Below are 19,730 nucleotides of genomic sequence, written 5' to 3'. Positions count from 1 at the left end.
TTTTTTTTTTTTTTTTTTTTTTTTTTTTTGTCACAAACACAAATGCCAACTAAAAAGCACTAAAAGCATTACAATAAATGACCAGAAATCTGCAATTCATGTATCTCTATGTACATTCTTTATATATTACGAAAAAATCCATGAAACCTCCTAATTTTAATTAACTTATATAGATAAAGGTGGCTGCATATTAGTATTAAAATAAAACAAAGAGCTGATAGCTAATTAATAATATGACATAGATTATGTTATGGATAATTTTTTTAAATACCCCATAATAGAAAAGGTGGTGAATTGTTGCGTAATAATAAAAATGAGTTAATGGGGAATGATCTGTAGCAATTGCTTGTTCCTCAATCATAAGCAACCGTTATACACCCCCTGTTCATTATAAAAGTAAAAAAAGACCTTATCCAAAAAAACAAAGTTGGTTTCCGAAAAAATGTTTAAATCTCTTCAATGTACTTTCGCTAGTTTAACAAATTCAAATGTGCTTAATTAGCTTAGTTAATCAAGGAAAATTTGCATTACATCTATGTTTTTAACACAACACTAATTAAGTAGTAGAAAAGTTTACATCTTGTAAGTCTTATTAGAATATGTGGATTGAATATTGAACTTGTAACCTAACTGTTTTTCCATTACCATCGTTTTCGTGTTACAGCAGATCGATCCATGATTTAGATATGTACTACATTATATTACTATGTCAATTGTAGCCGACAAATTTAAGAGTTATGATTAAAACTAGGACTGGGCAAAATAACCGCTAACTAAATAACTGACCGAACCGAACCGAAAAAAATCAAATTAAAACCGAACTGAAGTTCCTCAAATAACTGAATGGTTAGTAAAATCATATATCTAAACTAACCGAAACCGAACCGAACCGAACCGACAATTAAATAGTTAACCAAAATATCCAAAAACCTAGAATATACCTAAAATAATATATTGAATATTATACAAAACTATAAAATAAACTTAAAATATTAATTATCTCTACATTCAAAACAATTAAATATTTTAAATAATCAATATATTTAAATGTTATTATTTTGAAATTACAAAGTTAAATACTATTTTGTAAAATCGGATCAATATTTTTCCCCCTTTTATATTTTTATAATGTATTTTTGGTTAATTTCGGTTATATTCGGTTATCTTTGGTTATTTTTGGTTATATTATGTTTATTTGGTTAATTTCAATATAATTTATGTTAGTTATGGTTATCTCTTCAACTAACCGAACCGAAACCGAACCGAACCGAACCGAACCGAACCAAAATTTCTAAAATATCAAAATAGCTATCATAACACTATATCCAAACTAACCGAAACCGAACACAACCGAACCGAAACCGAATACCCAGACCTAATTAAAACAAAAAAAACTTTCCGAAACAATAATTGACTATTTATTTATGGAGAGAACTATGAAAAGAAACAATAATTATCTAGTACAAAAAGAATTATTATTATGACCCTTTATATCACAGTGCAAGAGATTAATATTAATTTGCCAAAAGAAGACAAAAATCAAAGTTGGGTGTTTGGTGGATTTAAAAGGTTATGAGTTTAGGACAAACTAATTAAGTTGGCAATACACCACTATTTCTCTAGTGATTTTTCGTGAGTTTTTGATTAAATTTAAATTGTCCTAGAAACATAATTCCTTAAATATTATAAGCCAAAAAGATGAATCAATAATTACAGAAAATAATATACCAGTTCAAAGTATTATGTCATAATATTGTATATATATAATATTATTCATTAAAAATAGTTTTATTTTTATATATTTTTCATATTATCTAAGCTTATATCAATTACATATATGTTTACTTTACGCGTAACAATATATTTTATTAGACGAATAACAGAAAAAGTCAGGCAATTAATATAAAAATGAAAGAAAATTATTTAAAAATTTGAAGTCTTATTTAAAAACCAAACATATAGTATAACTTTTGCAAATAAAACCTTCAATGCTAAGCTGAAAAAAAGGAAAAGAAAACGCATTCGTTTTAAAACTTATAAATGAAACAAAACAACAATAAACGCTTGTTTATCAAATCTTTTGTCTTTTAAGTTTTAACATATCAAAATCAAATCATTTCGTACCTACCTGCTTATGTGTCGTTTACTGACTTATAAATAGTAAGTTTTTTCAACATGATCCCATTAAACATTGGAACAAAACAATTAGGAGAAGACACGATTGATAAATATGCAACCAACCATCATCTCCTATCTTCTTAACCGTGGGCCCGTGGCTTTGAACTGTGTCTTCATCGTTAATATTTTGGCTATGTCTATCCAAAAATAGTTTGTTATAAATTAAATATTTTGATATTGACAGTTCGATTAATAATTTTATGAAAATATACTATTATGTTTAAAATAAATTATACTTTTTACTCAGTTTCTTTTTTGGAATAATGTTATTGTAGATATTTTACTTTATGAATTAAAACTTTTTGGTGACAAATTTTTTTTTGTTTTTTTAAGAACGCCACATCAGATCTTTTTTTTAAGCACGATTGTAGATTAGATATAGCAAAATAAAAATAGGTTAACACAATTTGGAAAGTCGAGAGAAAAATCGGGCGAGTGAATCCCACGCGCGGCGATTTTTCTATCTCAAAAGCCTCTTTTTCTGATCACAACCTCGTGCGCCGACGCCGGGTCCTCCGTCAATTCCGGTGGCGGTGATGATCCTCCGGTCCATGGTTCTTCATTCGTGACTTGTTGCATCATCCCGACGAAGCTGTTGGACGAAATCAAGGGAACGGTGGAGAGGAGAAGCATCCGCGAGACGCTAACGGTAAAGAGCTCTATCGGAGGTGTTGCTACGCGGAGCGGAAGAGGGAGATTCACGGCGAAGAACAAGAGAAGAGGTTAGATAGATCTGGAGATCGGAAATTCTGGAGGTTTCACCGGATTGGTTATGATAGGGGAGGTAATCTCTGATCTGGTGAAGCTAAGCCACCGTCGACGGTCCTCTTATCTACTCCCTGCTGCCTCTCTCTCTCTCTCACGACTGAGCATGGATCCTCCACAACAAATGACAGATCGGATCTCTTCCTCCTTCTCAAAACGGTTCTACGGTGGCGGGATGGCAAATGGATCTTGGATCACCATCTCCATTCGGTTACCGTCGTCCAGGCTCGTCGGAGGTCCTGTTCCGGTCGAGTATCCGCAATTATGGATGGCGGCTGCAAAACGAGTTCTTCGTTTGTAGATTAGGGTTTCACGTAGTACCGGTTTAATCCGGTTGTTGTAATCCGGCCGGTTTTGTTTTTCCAACAGTTTAGTCCGGTTTGATGTAAACGAGTTCGACCCTTTGGGATTTCTGTATGGGCCTACTCCGGAAATAGCCCACTGGACATTATATTTTTATAATTGAATACCTTTTAACAAAAAATAAAAATAAAAATAGGTTTAAATAATGAATCAATTATGAAAAACCACTTTTCTTAGCCACAATTGTGGATTTTCCATTTTCAATATTTTAAAATACAATTTATACATTAAGTTTGAGTTTCTTTTATTCCATTTTTAAAAAGTTTAGTATTTACTATGAAGTATGTATCTTAGTAAATAAAATACAAATCACAAATGTATAGCTTTTAGAGTGGCCAATAATGACGATAGATCTAAAATATTTAGAGAAAATAGCAGATTTAAAAGAATTAGAATAAAAATTGGCAAAATCTATAATAATCTCTTAAATAATACAGGTCTAACTAGTCTTCATGGTTTATATCTACAACTACAACTTTGCTCCATCATATAACTATCTTTAAAGACTGAATCCTTAGGGATCTTTATATAGTGATCAAACTTATTATGCGTTTAGATTTTTATCAATTTGTTTGAGTCTATGTTGAGTTTATGAGCTTGAGTTTAAGGAACAAAGTAATAAAATCCACTTAAAATCTATAAACAGCATTTCGAGAAGCGAATATGAACCCTACTCGTTTGTCGTAACCATAGACTTGCTTGCGCATGAGGGAAGTAAACTTTTTATTCATTTCACGAAAGATTTCAGTTGCTGTGTGAAGCTGTGAAGGAAGCTTTGCCACTGTTTCTGTGAAAGCAATTTTATGCTCGCCTACCCAAGAGGTCACAACAAGGCTCTTCTTTTTGGCTCCATCTCCTCCATGTTCATCTTCTTCTTCTTCACTTAGATATTTTCACTTGAACAATATAAGAATATTAATATATTTTCTTATGGAATTGAGATCATTAGTTAATACCTTAAATCGATGAATGTCATTTTTAAACTAATTCATCTAAGTAACATTGCTTTCTAACAAATTTTGTACACTCGACTTCAATTGTTTGTTTGTTTTTTTTTTTTCTATTCATGAATTGTATTTGTCCATCCCAATATTACATGATTATTTGTCTAAAATGTCTGAATTCATGTTTTTTTTCTTTTAATTCTCATGGTAAAATCCTTTATTATAGCAAACTTTAAATAATAAAAGTCCAATTTACATGATTTAGATTACTTTTCTCGTTGTGATGTTGTTACTTGTTCTCTTTATATAGGTATTGGGAAGTGATTGGATTTCTTTTTATATATGCTAGTACTCAAAGAATTATAGCAGTGGTATTCTTGATCGTAGTTGTGGCAAAGGTGTTCCCCAAACATGTGTTGGACTATTGTTTTAATAAAACATAATTAGATACTGTTAAAACAGAAAAAATATCTTAATCACATACACGACGATACTATAGAAAATGAATACTAGGGGCAATATTAGTAATTACAAATAAAGATAATGTTAAAATTTTAAACTCTTGCATGAGCATTAGTTATTTTCTAATACTAGTTACAAAAACACTATAAAAAAGGAAATTTACCATTTAATCAAATAAGAGATTGCATACGTCGACACTCAGGATTCTGATCATTACATGCTCTTGAATGGAGTGATAGAAAACATGAAAATGGCAAACCATTTGAAGAGTTTCAAGATTTAAACCGATAAAAATGCTTAAACCTAAATTAACTTCGTTTTCAAGTACAAATATACTCAAAATATACTACTATCTATGACATGATAGATATGTCTACGTTTTTTTTTAAGGTTTGATACTAATATAGATTTAATTAATAGTTTTCGTTACTTTAAAATGCAAATATATACTGTGTCTACTTATTTATTTTTTTTGATTAAAATATTGTGTCTACTAAAATGATAATTTTGCAGCTAAATGGGACCACAGATCCATTGTTTGCTAAATTTTGTGACGGCTAAGACAACCACACACGCATCTGTAATATTCGACTGGGCGACATAAGATACAACTCGAGCATAGCAAATTTCATTTTTCTTTTTTACTAAAATCCTATGGTTTCCAAGCAAATCAGACAGGGCAAAGCAGGTTTTATTACCCTTCCATCTAATTATCTTTGTTTCGTTTCATTTACAATGAAGGATTTTGATCAATCAACGATCACAAAATGAGAGATTCTGCTTTTGCTCTTTCTCTGTAAAAATCTAACAATGAAGATTCTGTCTGTACCATGAATCCAACAAACTGTAAGCTGTATCTTCTTGGCTTTTAAGGACCACCATACGATAGCATTTGACTATGGCTTCCTGCGTTGTATAGACTCAACTGATATATCGCTTTCGATACAAGTTCTCTCAACTCCATGTTCTGCAAACCCGCCAACCGTTCTGCACCTTCAAGCACCGTCAAAACCTTGGCTTGTTCCAGCTGCCCGTGGTTACTAGCGTTAATCGAAAGGTAACAAAGCAGCGCTAGACACTGTAGCTGCATTTGCTGCTCGAAGTTCCTTATCAGTTTCATCAGTAACGGGATCGCCCCGTATTCGATGATGTTCTTAGAGTGCTGTGAGCAGAGGAAGTTCTCGGGACAGACAAATTTCTGCAACGAAATCACAGCTGTTATCGCCACTTCTTGATTGCTACTACCGAGTTTCTGGACCAATGGCTCGATCATTCTCGTTTCTCTTGCAGGGAATGTCCGCGCCAACGACCCGATAGATTGAATCGCTGGGATTTTCAGAATCGGGCTATCAACGTCTTTGATTAGCCATAACATCTGGTCAATAACAGCTTTAGCAGCCGGGGAATTGGTTTTGAAAGCTGCTCGTCTAAGGTCAGCGTTTGACTCTGCAGCAGCTGTTATCTCCATCAGAGTCATCAAACAATTGTACTGCAATTCACCAACTTCTTTTTCCACAATCTTGGCCAAAGAAAGCAACCCTTTCGTTTCCGTAATCCTCCTACTATTAGCTACATTGCCTCTAGCAAGCATCCACAAAGCTTCCGCACAATTAACCTTAAGCTCAAGTTTCACCTCAGGATTCTCATTATCCCTTTCTTTCTTAAAATTCCCTGTTCTACTTCCACTACCGCCAATGTCACGATACACATTCGACTTAGAACTCTTAAACGGCTTATAAACTTTCAAAGACGGATCTTTCTCAATATCTTTGTTCATCTGAACAAGAGAGTGAATACTACTATGCTTACTCAAATGAAGATCATCGACAAACACATCCAAAGAAAGCAACGTAACTAGCGGCTTAATCACACTCTGCCTAGCGAACTCATCTTGAGCAATAGGATCATGCTCAGCCATTCTTGCAACCAATGTAGCTACCTTAATCTGAACTCTAACAGAAGAATCACCAAGAACCTGAACAAGAATAGGAACACCGAGTTCATTAACAATAGACCTAACCTTATCCCCATCACAAGCCAATAACTCTAACGTCGTAGCCGCCGCGATTTGCCCTTCCGCTGATGAACTCTCCTTTAAAAGCCTAAGCAACGGAGCAACACCACCTTCGTCAACAATAATCTTCTTGTTCCGATCATTATCTCCGGCAAGAGAACCGAGCTGATTCGCCGCGTCAATCTTATCCACCAGTTTCCCCATCTGTACCGAAGCAGCCAAAGACCAAACCCAAGGCAAAATCGGATCATTCGTAGCAATCGGAGGAAGCGAAATCACAATCCCACCACCGCCGAAACTTCCGTCACCGTCGGAATCGAACACGCTCAGAATCCATTTCACATCGCCGTTGGAAGATTCCAGAAGGTTAACCACTTTGCGAAAATCGCCAGCGTTGATGATAGTACAAACCCGCCGGATCAGATTGTGTCTCCTACACTTGCGAACGAGAGCGAAACCTCGCTCTAGATTCTTCTTAACATCGACGATGACTCTACGAATCGGACGGTCGTAAACCGGTTGAGGAGAACCGGAGACGAACCGAACAAGCGTTCTAAGCATTTGAGCGAGACGATCCACTTGTTTACCAAGCTCACCACACTCTGTTTTGAACGATTCAGCTTCATCCACCGCTACACGGAGTCGCTCCGCCGTGATTATCAAACTGGAGAGCTCGTCTCCAATTCGACTCTCTTCTTCCATTAAAAGAGTCGCTCTTCTTCCCACCTCTCTCTCTCTCTCTCTCTCGATTACTAGGGTTTTTTTTTTTTTTTTCACACTTGAAGCTGGTGGTGGTGGTGGCTAGTGTAGGTTCATCGTCGTATTCGCCATTGTTAAGTTAAGTCAAGTCAAGTCCGTTTTTTTCTTTTGCTTTTTTTCTACAGTTTCTTTCTGATTTTGACCGGCGCGTGAAGTTCACGGCTTACGTGTGTGGTTGGTTTCCTTTTTAAGTAAATTTAATTTAATGTGTGTGGGGAAAGATTAAATTAAATACAATACAGAATTAAGAAGCGTTAATGAAGTTAATCGTAGGGGTCATTAGTTCGAGATTTAACAAACATTCTTGGTAGTATCATTTTTAGGAATTGGGCATATTGTTGTTATATGCGATAAGTTTATGTTGTTGCTTATGTAATACACAAACAAAATCTAGGAAAAAGTGTGTAGGTTTAGGTTATAATCATTGCTATGATGTTGTTATTAAGTTGCTGCATGTGGCGTTTTGCTTGTGAGTGGTTGATTCTAGATTTTCAAATAGGCTTGGTGGAGTTTTCAATATACTTCGTGGGCTTAACCCTTAAAAGAAACAAACTTTTCGTGGGTTTAGTTTTTGCTGGTAGTGGGCATATATAGTTCAGCCCATACTCACGGTTCATTCATTATGGAGAGAAAGAAATTAGTAGAAGTCATGGAGAAGTTCCAGTTTCATCATCTTAACTGATTTTCATCTAAATGATCTATTTAAATAATATATTTCAATGATTCATTTCAATGTCAAATGATCCAACAAAAAAAATAAAAAAAATAATTTATTTGGATGATGCATTTAAATGCAAATGAGTTTGTTTGGTTTAATTACATTCTCATCTAAATAGATTTGAATAAAAAAATGACTAATATGCCTATGTTTTGATCTAATATTTTTTTAATATTAATTTTAATTACTGATTTAAAATATATATGAATATTTAATACCAATATTATTATTTTGGCATTTATAAATTTTAATTTCATGAAGTTTTTGTTGTGCTTTTGACATAATGTAATTTTTTCATTTTTGGTGGGAAAATATAAATTTACGTTGGCAGAAAAATATGTTTTTACGATTTTAGCGAAAATGTGACTTTGCGATTTTGACGAAAAAATATGAATCTGAAACAAAATATCTTCTTTTCTCGAGAACAAAGAGATAGAAGACATGATGGATGTATCATGTATGGCGATTTGGTTCATATCAAAATAAGAAAAGACACTCATTTTGATTTGATTTATTTTAGACCACTGTATTCTAAAAAAAAAGTTTAAGCAATCGACAAAGTAAGAAAAAATTTCGAATAAATTTTACATTTTAAAAAAAAAAGAAAAGAAAACTCTAAAGAGGAACTAAGGAAGAAGTGAGATGGATATATATGATAGCTTTTGAGAAAGATGAAACATAGATTTTTCTTCTTTCTACATATGAAAAAGCTTAACTAATTTGGAGTTGGTTAAAAGGAAAAGACGGATGATTGACTTTCTTCTAACTCATGTAGGGTTAAAAGTGTTATAAAATTAGTGTGAATATACATCACAATAAGTGTCCCTTCTTATGTAATCCATTACAAGTGTCTTCCTTCATGCATTGCATATAACACTTGTTCACCACTTGTCACCAACTTCTCTATACTTGTCTTTGTCTTTTCCCCCTATAAATAGGTGTTATGTACAAGAGAAAAATATAGTGAGAAGTCTTACCATTTTCTCTAGTTTCTCTCTAGCTTCTCTTACATTCCATACACTCAGCTCTCTAGATCTCTTCTCTTTTAATTCTCCTCATAATAAACATCATGTTACTTCCAAGCTTATAATATAGTTCACAACAAAAAGAAACATATATACTTGTTTTTACCATAATCTTCTCCTTTTTTTTTTTAGTAAAAAAAAAATCTTGGGATTTTAGTTTTTCTGGTAGTGGGTATTTTAGTTCAGCCCATATTCTTAATCAACTTCTGAAAATATTGAGAACTAAAAATCATTTATTGGTGTTTTCTTCATGGAAAAAATGTAAGTACTCTACATCATTAGAGCCGGTGCAAAGATTTGGGGGAAAAAATTTCGACTTCATTGTTAAAATTAGAAAGAAAATGAAGAAAAAAAATATATGAAAGCAATTTTGCAACCTCATAAGGTGAACCACTAGATTAAGACAATTTTTAGGAATTGAGGATCAAAATATGTATATAAAATAATTTACCAAAAACATGAACTTTATCGGCCTATCCTAGGGGCCGGCTCTGCTCTGCATCGTAGGGTTTTGAAAACTGTAAAGAGGAAGAGTGAAAAATATTATTTGATGGATATATTATAGCTTTTGAGAAAGACGAAACATAATTTGTAGTTGGTTAAAAGGAAAAAGGCCAATGATTGACTTTTTTTTTTTACTTTTTTTTAAAAACTCATGTAAGGTTTTTAAGTCTCTAAAATTAATTTATTAATTAAAAATACATATTATCCCGACAAAATTTACTAACTAATCGATAACCATATTGTCAGTCAATTTATATAATTAACAAGGTTCGTTTATGACTTATGACTTCAAAAACAACAAATTTATTTTCTTGCTATACTATATACTATAAAACAGCATCACGATTTCTTATTCAAGATGGTTAAAATTTTAACATAAATATAAATATAAGAGAAAATGATATGAATATATATATATATATATACTAGGTATTAACCTGCAATATGTGCGGAATATATATATACAGATAAAATTAGAGTTATGTATAAATTTATTTTCTATGATCTAAATAAATAATCACACTAAATGTTGAGATAAATTTGTTTACATACTTAGATATATATATATATATATCTAAAATAATCATACATCATGATATCTCCGAATTTGTTGTCATTTTTATGTTTAATTATGAATATATATAAATCTATATTTATTGGAAATTAAGTTTCTTTTAATGAGTTGGAGATAATTCAGGGGTAATATTCTGCTTTTTATAATCAATCATAATAACTATTGAAAGCTTGTTATTTAAATTAATATGGTAATAATACTAACAGAAAAATAACATTTTGTTTTTATATTATTATTATGTTGATAAGTTATATGTTCTTAATTTTTATAACTTTATATGTTTTTATAGCCTTTTTAAAATATTTTACTTAGATTGATTTTAAGAAATCAATATTAAAATCAATATAAATTTGACTTGTATATTTGTAAGCAAATTTTAGTGAAATTTTGGCTTTAAATAGTATATAATTATTTAATTATTTTTAATATGTGATATTTAAATTTGTATGAGAAATGATGACATATCTAATTATTATTGAGTTAATTGTTTTTTTATAAATATAATAGCATGTTAATGTAATTAATCATTCAAAAGCAATTATGTGTAAATACAAAATAACTATAAAAATGAGGGCAATAAATTTATTGGTGTCCTGAACTCTCTAACAACGACATATTAATATTTTCTTGAGAATGTTTCTCTATTAATATATAGGGAATATATATAGACTAGTAATAGTATTATTTGACTCAAGTTTTAATCAAAAAAAAAATACTGACACATAAGTATCATTAAATAATATGACCAAAACAAAACACATGTGGACGTAATTCAACCAAAATGTCACTATAATTTGATTAACACAGCGATATTTTTCCAACATGTAGCAATTTTTTTATTAAATGCTAGTTGCTATATTAGTTTTTTTTATTACTTGATTGCTATACAACTCTGATTTTTCTTAAAGCATCTTTTTGTCAAAACACATCAACTAGTCTTTTCTATATAATTCATGAATGATTAAACCCAAAGATCCTCACTCGTTGGTCTTTATATAGTCTTTGACCTCCTTTAATCTCTCCACATCTTTCTCTCTCTCTCTCTCAAGATGGTAAAAGACAAAAATCTCACGGAGACATTTCTCTCTACGGCGGATGAACGTCCTGCTGATCTTCCTTTCTCACCGGCCGACGATATATCTCCGATCACAACCGTTGGTGGATTCGTTAGGGAGTTTAACGTGGAGACCAAGAAGCTTTGGTACTTAGCCGGCCCTGCCATTTTCACGTCGATGAACCAATATTCTCTCGGCGCTGTAACTCAGGTTTTCGCCGGTCACATCAGCACCGTCTCTCTTGCTGCCGTCTCCGTCGAAAACTCAGTCGTCGCCGGCTTCTCATTCGGGATCATGGTAAGTTACATTCTTAGCTCGTCGTTTAACATGTGTAGTTTGTATTTATTATTTCAAGATTTTTTTCCTTTTTTGTGGTGTGCATTTTCTAATTCAAGATTACGTTTTGTTTCACTCAATTTTAAAATACTTAAATATCCACAAGATCCAAGAATTGGGAGATATTCGTATTTTACATTTTTTATACGAAAAAAAATATTATCATTTAAATTTTGGTCTAGGATATAAAATACAAAGACAAATAAATCCGTGACTATTTGGTTTGTTGTCAAAGTATTTATTTATTAAAAAGACCATTTCTATTCAGTTAAAATATAGTTTAAAATCTTTTTTTATACTTTTATATTTATATTTTGAAAGAACTTTCCTCTGTTTTGTTCTGAATTGTAATGTGTGCGTGGTACACAACTAGCTTGGAATGGGAAGTGCGTTAGAAACGCTATGTGGACAAGCGTTTGGAGCGGGGAAATTGTCAATGCTTGGCGTTTACTTACAACGATCATGGGTGATCCTAAACGTGACCGCTCTTATCCTCACTCTCCTTTACATTTTCGCGGCCCCAATCCTCGCGTTCATCGGCCAAACGGCCGCGATCTCTAGCGCCGCCGGGATATTTTCCATCTACATGATCCCTCAAATCTTTGCTTACGCCGTTAACTTCCCAACCGCTAAGTTCTTACAGTCGCAAAGCAAGATCATGGTCATGGCCGCGATCTCGGCTGTTGCACTTGTTGTACACGTGCCCCTCACGTGGTTTGTCATTGAGAGGCTCCAGTGGGGTATGCCGGGTCTAGCCGTCGTGCTTAATCTCTCGTGGTGGTTAATTGTCACGGCTCAGCTCGTGTACATATTTAGTGGTACGTGTGGTGAGGCTTGGTCTGGTTTATCGTGGGAGGCTTTTCATCATCTATGGAGTTTCGTTAGATTGTCTTTGGCTTCTGCTGTTATGCTCTGGTGAGTCTACTATAACCAAACCCTACTTATGCTTTTTTTGTTTTTGTTTTGTTTTGTTATTGTTAGTAGTTTGATTGAATTTTTTACTTTACTTTGAAGTTTGGAGGTATGGTACTTTATGGCAATCATATTATTTGCTGGATATTTGAAGGATGCTGAAATCTCCGTAGCCGCCCTCTCCATCTGGTAAATTTATTTATGTTTTTTTTTGGTATTTTTACAAGTACGTTTTTTTATTTTTAAAAGTAATTTAAGGTTTATTAAGATGAAAAATTCTTCGGTTCACCCCAGGGTGAACCACTCTTATTCACCCCCTCTTAATTAACCAATCAAAATACAACAAATTGCTATGTCATATCATATTTATAAAATAAATCAAAATTAAAATAAAAAAACAAAACAAGTTAAGGAAACCAATTCTGTAGTTTTTTTATTAAGGAAATGATGTTGGTTTAGGTTTATAAAACAACGATTAGAGTTTAGATTTTACAATTAAATGAAATCATATGTCGGTTTTTTACAAAAAATAGTTAGGGTTTAGTTTTTACAATTAAACAAAATTATATGTCGTTTTGGGTTTACAAAAGAGAGGTTAGAGTTTAGGGGATACATTTTACAATTAAATGAAATTATATGTCGGTTTGGGTTTACAAAAAAGTGGTTAGAGTTTAGGGTTTATATTTTACAATTAAACAAAATTATATGTCGGTTTGGGTTTACAAAAGAATGGTTAGGGTTTAGATTTTAAAATTAAGCAAAATTATATATCAGTTTGGGTTTACAAAAGAATGGTTAGGGTTTAGATTTTAAAATTAAGCAAAATTATATATCAGTTTGGGTTTACAAAAGAGTGGTTAGGGTTTAGATTTTAAAATTAAGCAAAATTATTTGTCGGTTTGAGTTTATAAAACAGTGGTTAGGGTTTAGATTTTACAATTAAAAAAAATTATATTTTAATTTAGCTTTATAAAGAGAGTGATTTGGGTTTAGATGTTAGAATTTAAAACTGTAATATACTGTTTAGAATTAATAATTTTAAAATTAATTGATATACAGAATTTGTTGTCTTAATCAATAATTGTTTCCTTAACTAAGAGGGGTTGAATAAGAAGGGTTAGACCCAAGAATTATCCTATTAAGATTCCCTGTCTGATTTGTTCAGTTTCTTTATTTTAAAAATGTTATCATCAAGAATCTCTAGGAATTAGCACTGTGATCCGTCGTGCGTAGTAGACTTAATCGTTATTCGTTGGTTGGTGGTCTTGGGCAGTGAAAACCCTAGCTAGCTACGTTAAATAATTTGCTGCGCATTAATATAGTATTATTCTTCTTCTTCTATTTTTTTTTAGTTTCTTTTTTTTTGTTCTGCAACATTTTGTTTTTAGTCATATAGTTGTATAAATACACCCAAAAAGAACAATATAAAGCTAAAATCGACTGTCAAATGTGTATATACTATGTTTTTGTTCAACATTATTTTTTCATGGGAGTGTAGTAGTGTACATATTTGACCAGGTTCAATCAATATAAAAGTTATATATAATAAAATTAAAAGAATTATAGTAGTTGATAATTTTTCCTTAGTCTGACCCCACTATACTTTAATTCAACACATATACATATAGTAATTATTATTGCTGTCAAAAACAAATTATAGTACTAATTATTTATTGTTAAATCTTTATATTATGTAAGAAGACATAATTACTGTATTTTGGTCCACCACTATACGTCTAAACCTTTTTTTTTTTGGTAACGATATGAAAAATGAAGCATGAATATATTGGGATGGACGGCAATGATTGCTATTGGGATGAACACCGCCGTAAGGTAATTAACCACGTGCAAAAGTCGAACTCGTTTTGTCAAAACCTCTCACTTTGGTATATATACTAGATACTAAAACAATTAATCTCGAAATGGTGCAGTGTGAGAGTGTCTAATGAATTAGGAGCTAACCATCCAAGAACCGCGAAGTTCTCACTACTGGTAGCAGTGATAACATCGACGCTGATAGGATTCATTGTATCAATGGTTCTACTCATCTTTAGAGACCAATATCCATCTCTTTTTGTGAAAGACGAACAAGTCATCATTCTTGTTAAAGAACTCACGCCAATACTTGCACTCTCCATTGTCATCAACAACGTCCAGCCTGTCTTATCAGGTAATTTATTTAACTCATCAAATTAAAATCATATCTAGTTCAACTCGGGTTGAAACAATCTCGGTTTTCGTCTTAGATCGACCATAGGTTTCTTTTATATTGTTACCATTACGTTTAAAATTTGGTATGATTAACTCTCCTAATTCATAACTCTCCTTTCACGGAGTTTTACATAATTACATGGTATCAGAGCTAAGCTAATCTCAAAAAGCTTTCTTCGATCCTACTCCGCTCTCTTTCATATCTCCGTCGTTAGCTCCTCTGTTTTTTTTTTTTTCTCTTTTCTTCCGTTGTTTATTGAAACACTCGTGATTGGTGAAGATGACTGGCTCCTCTCTAACCGCCGTTACTCCCAACACCGATAAGCCCTTTGGAATCACACAGATTCGAGGCTACATCCCCATCCAGCTTGACATGAACAAGCTGAACTACGACGTCTGGCGCGAGCTGTTCGAGACCCACTGCAGCAGCTTTGGTGTTTTGGGACATCTCGATGGCTCTTCCGTGCCAACTGATGATGATGAAAAGCAGTGGAAAGAACGTGATGGGCTTGTAAAAATGTGGATCTATGGCACCGTGTCGGAACAACTCCTCGACACCATCCTCAAGGCCAAGTCCAAAGCGCGTGACATATGGCTCACGCTTGAAGAGTTATTTCGTGACAACAAGGAGGCACGGTCACTTCAGTATGACAATGAACTCCGTACTCTTGAGATCGGCGATATGAGTATCACCGACTACAGTCACAAATTGAAATCCCTATCTGATCTGCTGGCCAACCTTGACTCACCCGTCACCGATCCCGCGTTGGTGATGCATATGCTGAATGGCTTGTCCGAAAAGTTTGACAGCATCATCAATGTCATTCAACACCAGACTCCCTTTCCGTCATTCACCAAGGCCCGCTCAATGCTACTGATGGAAGAAAAGCGACTTGACAAGCAAGTTCGCCCTGCTCCACAACACACCACCAACACTTCCTCACCAACAGTCCTGTTCACCAACTCGGATCACCAACAACATTCCAACTCGCAAAACTATCACCATAACAACACCAACAACAACAACTCGGGACGCGGCTACAACACCAACAACCGGAAAAGAGGACGTGGTCGTGGTCGTAACAACTGGAACTCCAATCAGTTTGGTTATCCACCTACATGGGGGTACAACCTGCCTCCTTGGGCGTACCAACCACCATATGGCGGACAACCATCGTATGCACCTCCACCATTACACCATGCCTACTCCACACTGTATGCTGCACCGGGAGGATCTCCGGTTCACTACTCTCCTCCCCCTCGCTCACATAATGAAGCTCACTTCCTTCAACCAGCTTCCACGCCACAACTCACTGCTTTGCCACAGGCTTTTAGCACTATGACGTTGCAGGATCCAGCGGGTCAGTCATGAATTATGGACACCGGTGCTACTGATCATGTTGCCACAAAGCCAGGTATGCTACGTTCCCTTTTTAATAAAAGCATTGTACCTTCTCTTATTGTTGGAAATGGATCCTCTGCCCCTGTTACCCATACTGGTTCGACAACCCTATCATCCTCCTCTTGTCCCCTTCATTTGAACAATGTTCTCGTAAGCCCGTCCATAATCAAGAACCTTATCTCGGTTCGCCGTTTTGTTACTGACAACATGTGTTCTGTGGAATTTGATCCGTTTGGGTTTTATGTTAAGGATCTATGGACCCGGACCAAGCTCCTGCGCTGCAACAGTGATGGCCCGTTGTACACCATCACGCCACCAGTTTCACCTGCTTACGCCTTCTCCATTCAAGCGCCTACAGGGGACTTGTGGCATCGCCGTCTCGGCCACACGGGCATCTCCACTCTGCAATCTCTTGCTTCTTCGGGTTTTATTTATTTTTCAAAGACAGACCTGACAAATTTGTGTCATGCGTGTCAACTAGGAAAACACGTCTGTTTACCATTTTTTAATTCAAATTCGATTGTCTCCACCCCTTTTGAGTTGATTCATTCCGATTTGTGGAAATCCCCTGTTTCGAGTATTAGTGGTGTTAAATACTATCTTATTTTTCTTGATGATTTTAGTCATTATGTGTGGGTCTACCCTCTCAAACAAAAGAGTGATGCGTTCAGTCGGTTTCTTCATTTCTCGGCTATCGTCCGCACACAGTTTCACCACGGCATCTCCTTCTTGCAATGTGACAACAGTGGTGAGTTCAACAACCGCCACTTTCGTGACCATCTTGCTTCTACCGGTACTGGTTTCCGGTTCTCGTGTCCTCACACATCTCAACAGAATGGCAAGGCTGAACGGATGCTACGCACAATCAATAATCTCATTCGCAGCCTCCTTATTCATGCTCACATGCCACTCGGTTACTGGGTGGAAGCACTACACACCGCGACACACATCCTCAACCTATTACCATCCGCTGCCATCAATAATGAGGTCCCATTTACTCGCCTTTTCAATAAAACACCTCGCTACGACCACCTCCGTGTGTTTGGGTCTCTTTGCTACCCTAACCTTCTCGCCACCTCCGTCCACAAACTAGCTCCACGGTCTACTGCATGCGTCTTCCTCGGCTATCCCTCTGATCAACGGGGGTTTCGTTGCCTTGATATACACTCCAAGCGTATTATCCTATCCCGCCATGTGGTGTTTGGCGATAATGTTTTCCCGTTCGCTCACTCTCCGGCACCGCGACCACCAGAGGAAATCTTTGTCCCCATGACACCAATTCCTCGGCTTCCTCCACTTCCTCTCTCTCCGTCGTCTCCCTTGGTGGTCACTCCGCCCGTTGAACCACCTCCTGCTCCCGCTCCTTCTCATCCCATGCAGACACGCGACAAATCTGGCATTACAAAACCGGTTCATAGACTTTGTCTCCACACCTCTACCGTATCCCCTCTACCTTTGAATCATATACAGGCGGCTCGGGATCCTAATTGGAATCCGGCAATGGGAGAGGAATATAGTACTCTTATTAAAATGGGGACGTGGTGCCTTGTGCCACGGCCCAAGAATACTAATATCATTCGCTCCATGTGGTTATACAAGCACAAGTTTGACTCAAATGGCAGATTGTCTCGCTACAAGGCTCGACTGGTTGCGAATGGCAACTCTCAACTCCCTGGCGTTGACTGTGATGAGACTTTTAGTCCGGTGGTCAAACCAGCAACAATTCGCGCTGTCTTACACGTGGCTACGGCGTATGATTGGCCGCTCCGTCAGCTTGATGTGAAGAATGCATTCCTCGTACGCTGTTCAGCAGGTGTGTCTTTTTATGCATGATCCACGTGAGGTTCACTTCAATGCCTTGAAGCGCATTCTTCGCTACGTCAAGGGCACCATTTCTCATGGTTTCCAGCTCTATCGGTCCTCTCCTACGGCTATGGTTGCTTATTCTGATGCAGATTGGGCGGGATGTCCTTCAACACGTCGTTCCACGTCCGGATATTGTGTGTTTATCGGTCCCAACCTCATCTCCTGGTCTGCGAAACGACAACACACTGTCTCCCAGTCCAGTGCTGAGGCTGAGTACAGAGGTGTCGGTAATGCCGTTGCCGAGCTTACGTGGCTACGTAATCTGTGTGGAAATGCGGGTTCCGATACCAAAGACTTCCCTTGTCTTTTGTGACAACGTCAGTGCCGTCTATCTTGCGACCAACCCGGTCCAGCATCAACGCACCAAACATGTCGAGATCGATATTCATTTTGTTCGAGAACGTGTTGCCCTTGGATACATTAAGGTCTTTCATGTTCCTTCTACCCTCCAGTACGCAGATATCTTCACCAAAGGCCTTCCTACTACGCTATTTCAAGAATTTTGTTCCAGCCTGAGCGTTCGGTCACCTCCGGCTCTGACTGTGGGGGTGTTAGAGAGAATATATACGTATCTTATATTTATGTATATCCTATGTAGATTTTACCATATCTCGTGTAAACATTATCTCTCTTTTCACGGAGTTTTACATAATTACAACTATAACTCGATTAAGACATTGGTTATTTGAGAAGCTTAAATAATGATTTTGATGGCATTATGGTAATATACTGAAATGTCAGGGGTGGCTGTGGGAGCTGGATGGCAAGCAGTGGTGGCGTACGTGAACATCGCCTGCTATTACTTGTTTGGAATCCCATTTGGTCTACTATTAGGATACACGTTTAAATTTGGTGTAACGGTAATGAAACTCAAATCTTCTATCATTATACAAATCCGTGAAAATATAAAAGAACCATAACTAACAGACCGTTAATGCTAAAATCTTTGATGTGTTAGGGAATTTGGTGCGGGATGTTGACGGGAACAGTGGTTCAGACAATAGTCTTAACATGGATGATCTGCAAAACGAATTGGGACACAGAGGTAAGTAAAAAAAAAAAGAAGAAGAATTTTAAATATCAATCGATGTATGCATGTCTAAACTCGAGCCTTCAAAGTTCTAATGCATGCAACCAATATATGTGTTGTATAATTATGTAGGCTTCAATGGCTGAGGATAGGATAAAAGAATGGGGAGGAGAAGCATCTGAAATAAAGCAACTCATAACCTAAAAAAAGAGATCAGAGGCCGGCCAAGTTATTCAAATCACATTTTAGTTTTAAAATCAAAGATCTTCACCCTTTGTATTTTGGTAACAGTAGGGTCCTGTATTTGTTTTAGCTATATTAACTCTTTGATAGAGAGATTAAGTCTAATAATAAGGCGCTAGCTAGATTATGTTTCATGAATTGAGAAAAGTACAACAATCATATCAGATTGAGACTTCCGATTTATTGAGCATGAATTAGGTTCATCTATATTTCCTACCTACACATTTAGGTATTATTTTTGTTATTAATGTTTTATGTGCCGACAAATACACGTTGGAAATTAATTCTCAGTAATTTACCTTTGAACAAACCAGTATGAGAGAATCTATTGATTATGTTGGTTTCATCAGTGACTATATTAAGACAAGG

At 35.4% G+C, this 19,730-nt stretch overlaps 2 protein-coding genes across 5 annotated transcripts; one reads left to right on the top strand and one right to left on the bottom strand.

Annotated features, from left to right (window-relative positions):
- LOC104779871 lies at positions 5,383-7,577 on the bottom strand. Its single transcript, XM_010504290.2, has one exon. The coding sequence runs from the start codon at positions 7,426-7,428 to the stop codon at positions 5,581-5,583; it is 1,848 nt and encodes a 615-aa protein (XP_010502592.1). The 5' UTR covers positions 7,429-7,577; the 3' UTR covers positions 5,383-5,580.
- Positions 11,250-19,544, top strand: LOC104779870 (protein DETOXIFICATION 29). Of its 4 annotated transcripts, XM_010504288.2 has the most exons (8): positions 11,250-11,658; positions 12,071-12,612; positions 12,712-12,798; positions 14,386-14,442; positions 14,541-14,779; positions 18,830-18,948; positions 19,047-19,133; positions 19,251-19,544. In XM_010504288.2, exons 1-8 carry the CDS (start codon positions 11,356-11,358, stop codon positions 19,320-19,322), a joined length of 1,506 nt encoding a protein of 501 aa, XP_010502590.1. In that variant the 5' UTR covers positions 11,250-11,355; the 3' UTR covers positions 19,323-19,544. The 4 variants fall into 4 exon arrangements, 2 of the variants coding, with proteins under 2 accessions (XP_010502590.1, XP_019100085.1); XR_002037666.1 differs by lacking the exons at positions 19,047-19,133; positions 19,251-19,544 and adding an exon at positions 15,101-16,235; XR_002037665.1 differs by lacking the exons at positions 18,830-18,948; positions 19,047-19,133; positions 19,251-19,544 and adding exons at positions 15,101-16,235; positions 16,472-18,802.

The sequence above is a fragment of the Camelina sativa genome, chromosome 4 (assembly GCF_000633955.1).
Source record: "Camelina sativa cultivar DH55 chromosome 4, Cs, whole genome shotgun sequence".
Classification (NCBI taxonomy): Eukaryota; Viridiplantae; Streptophyta; class Magnoliopsida; order Brassicales; family Brassicaceae; genus Camelina; species Camelina sativa.
This window is presented reverse-complemented; position numbering and strand designations above follow the sequence as displayed.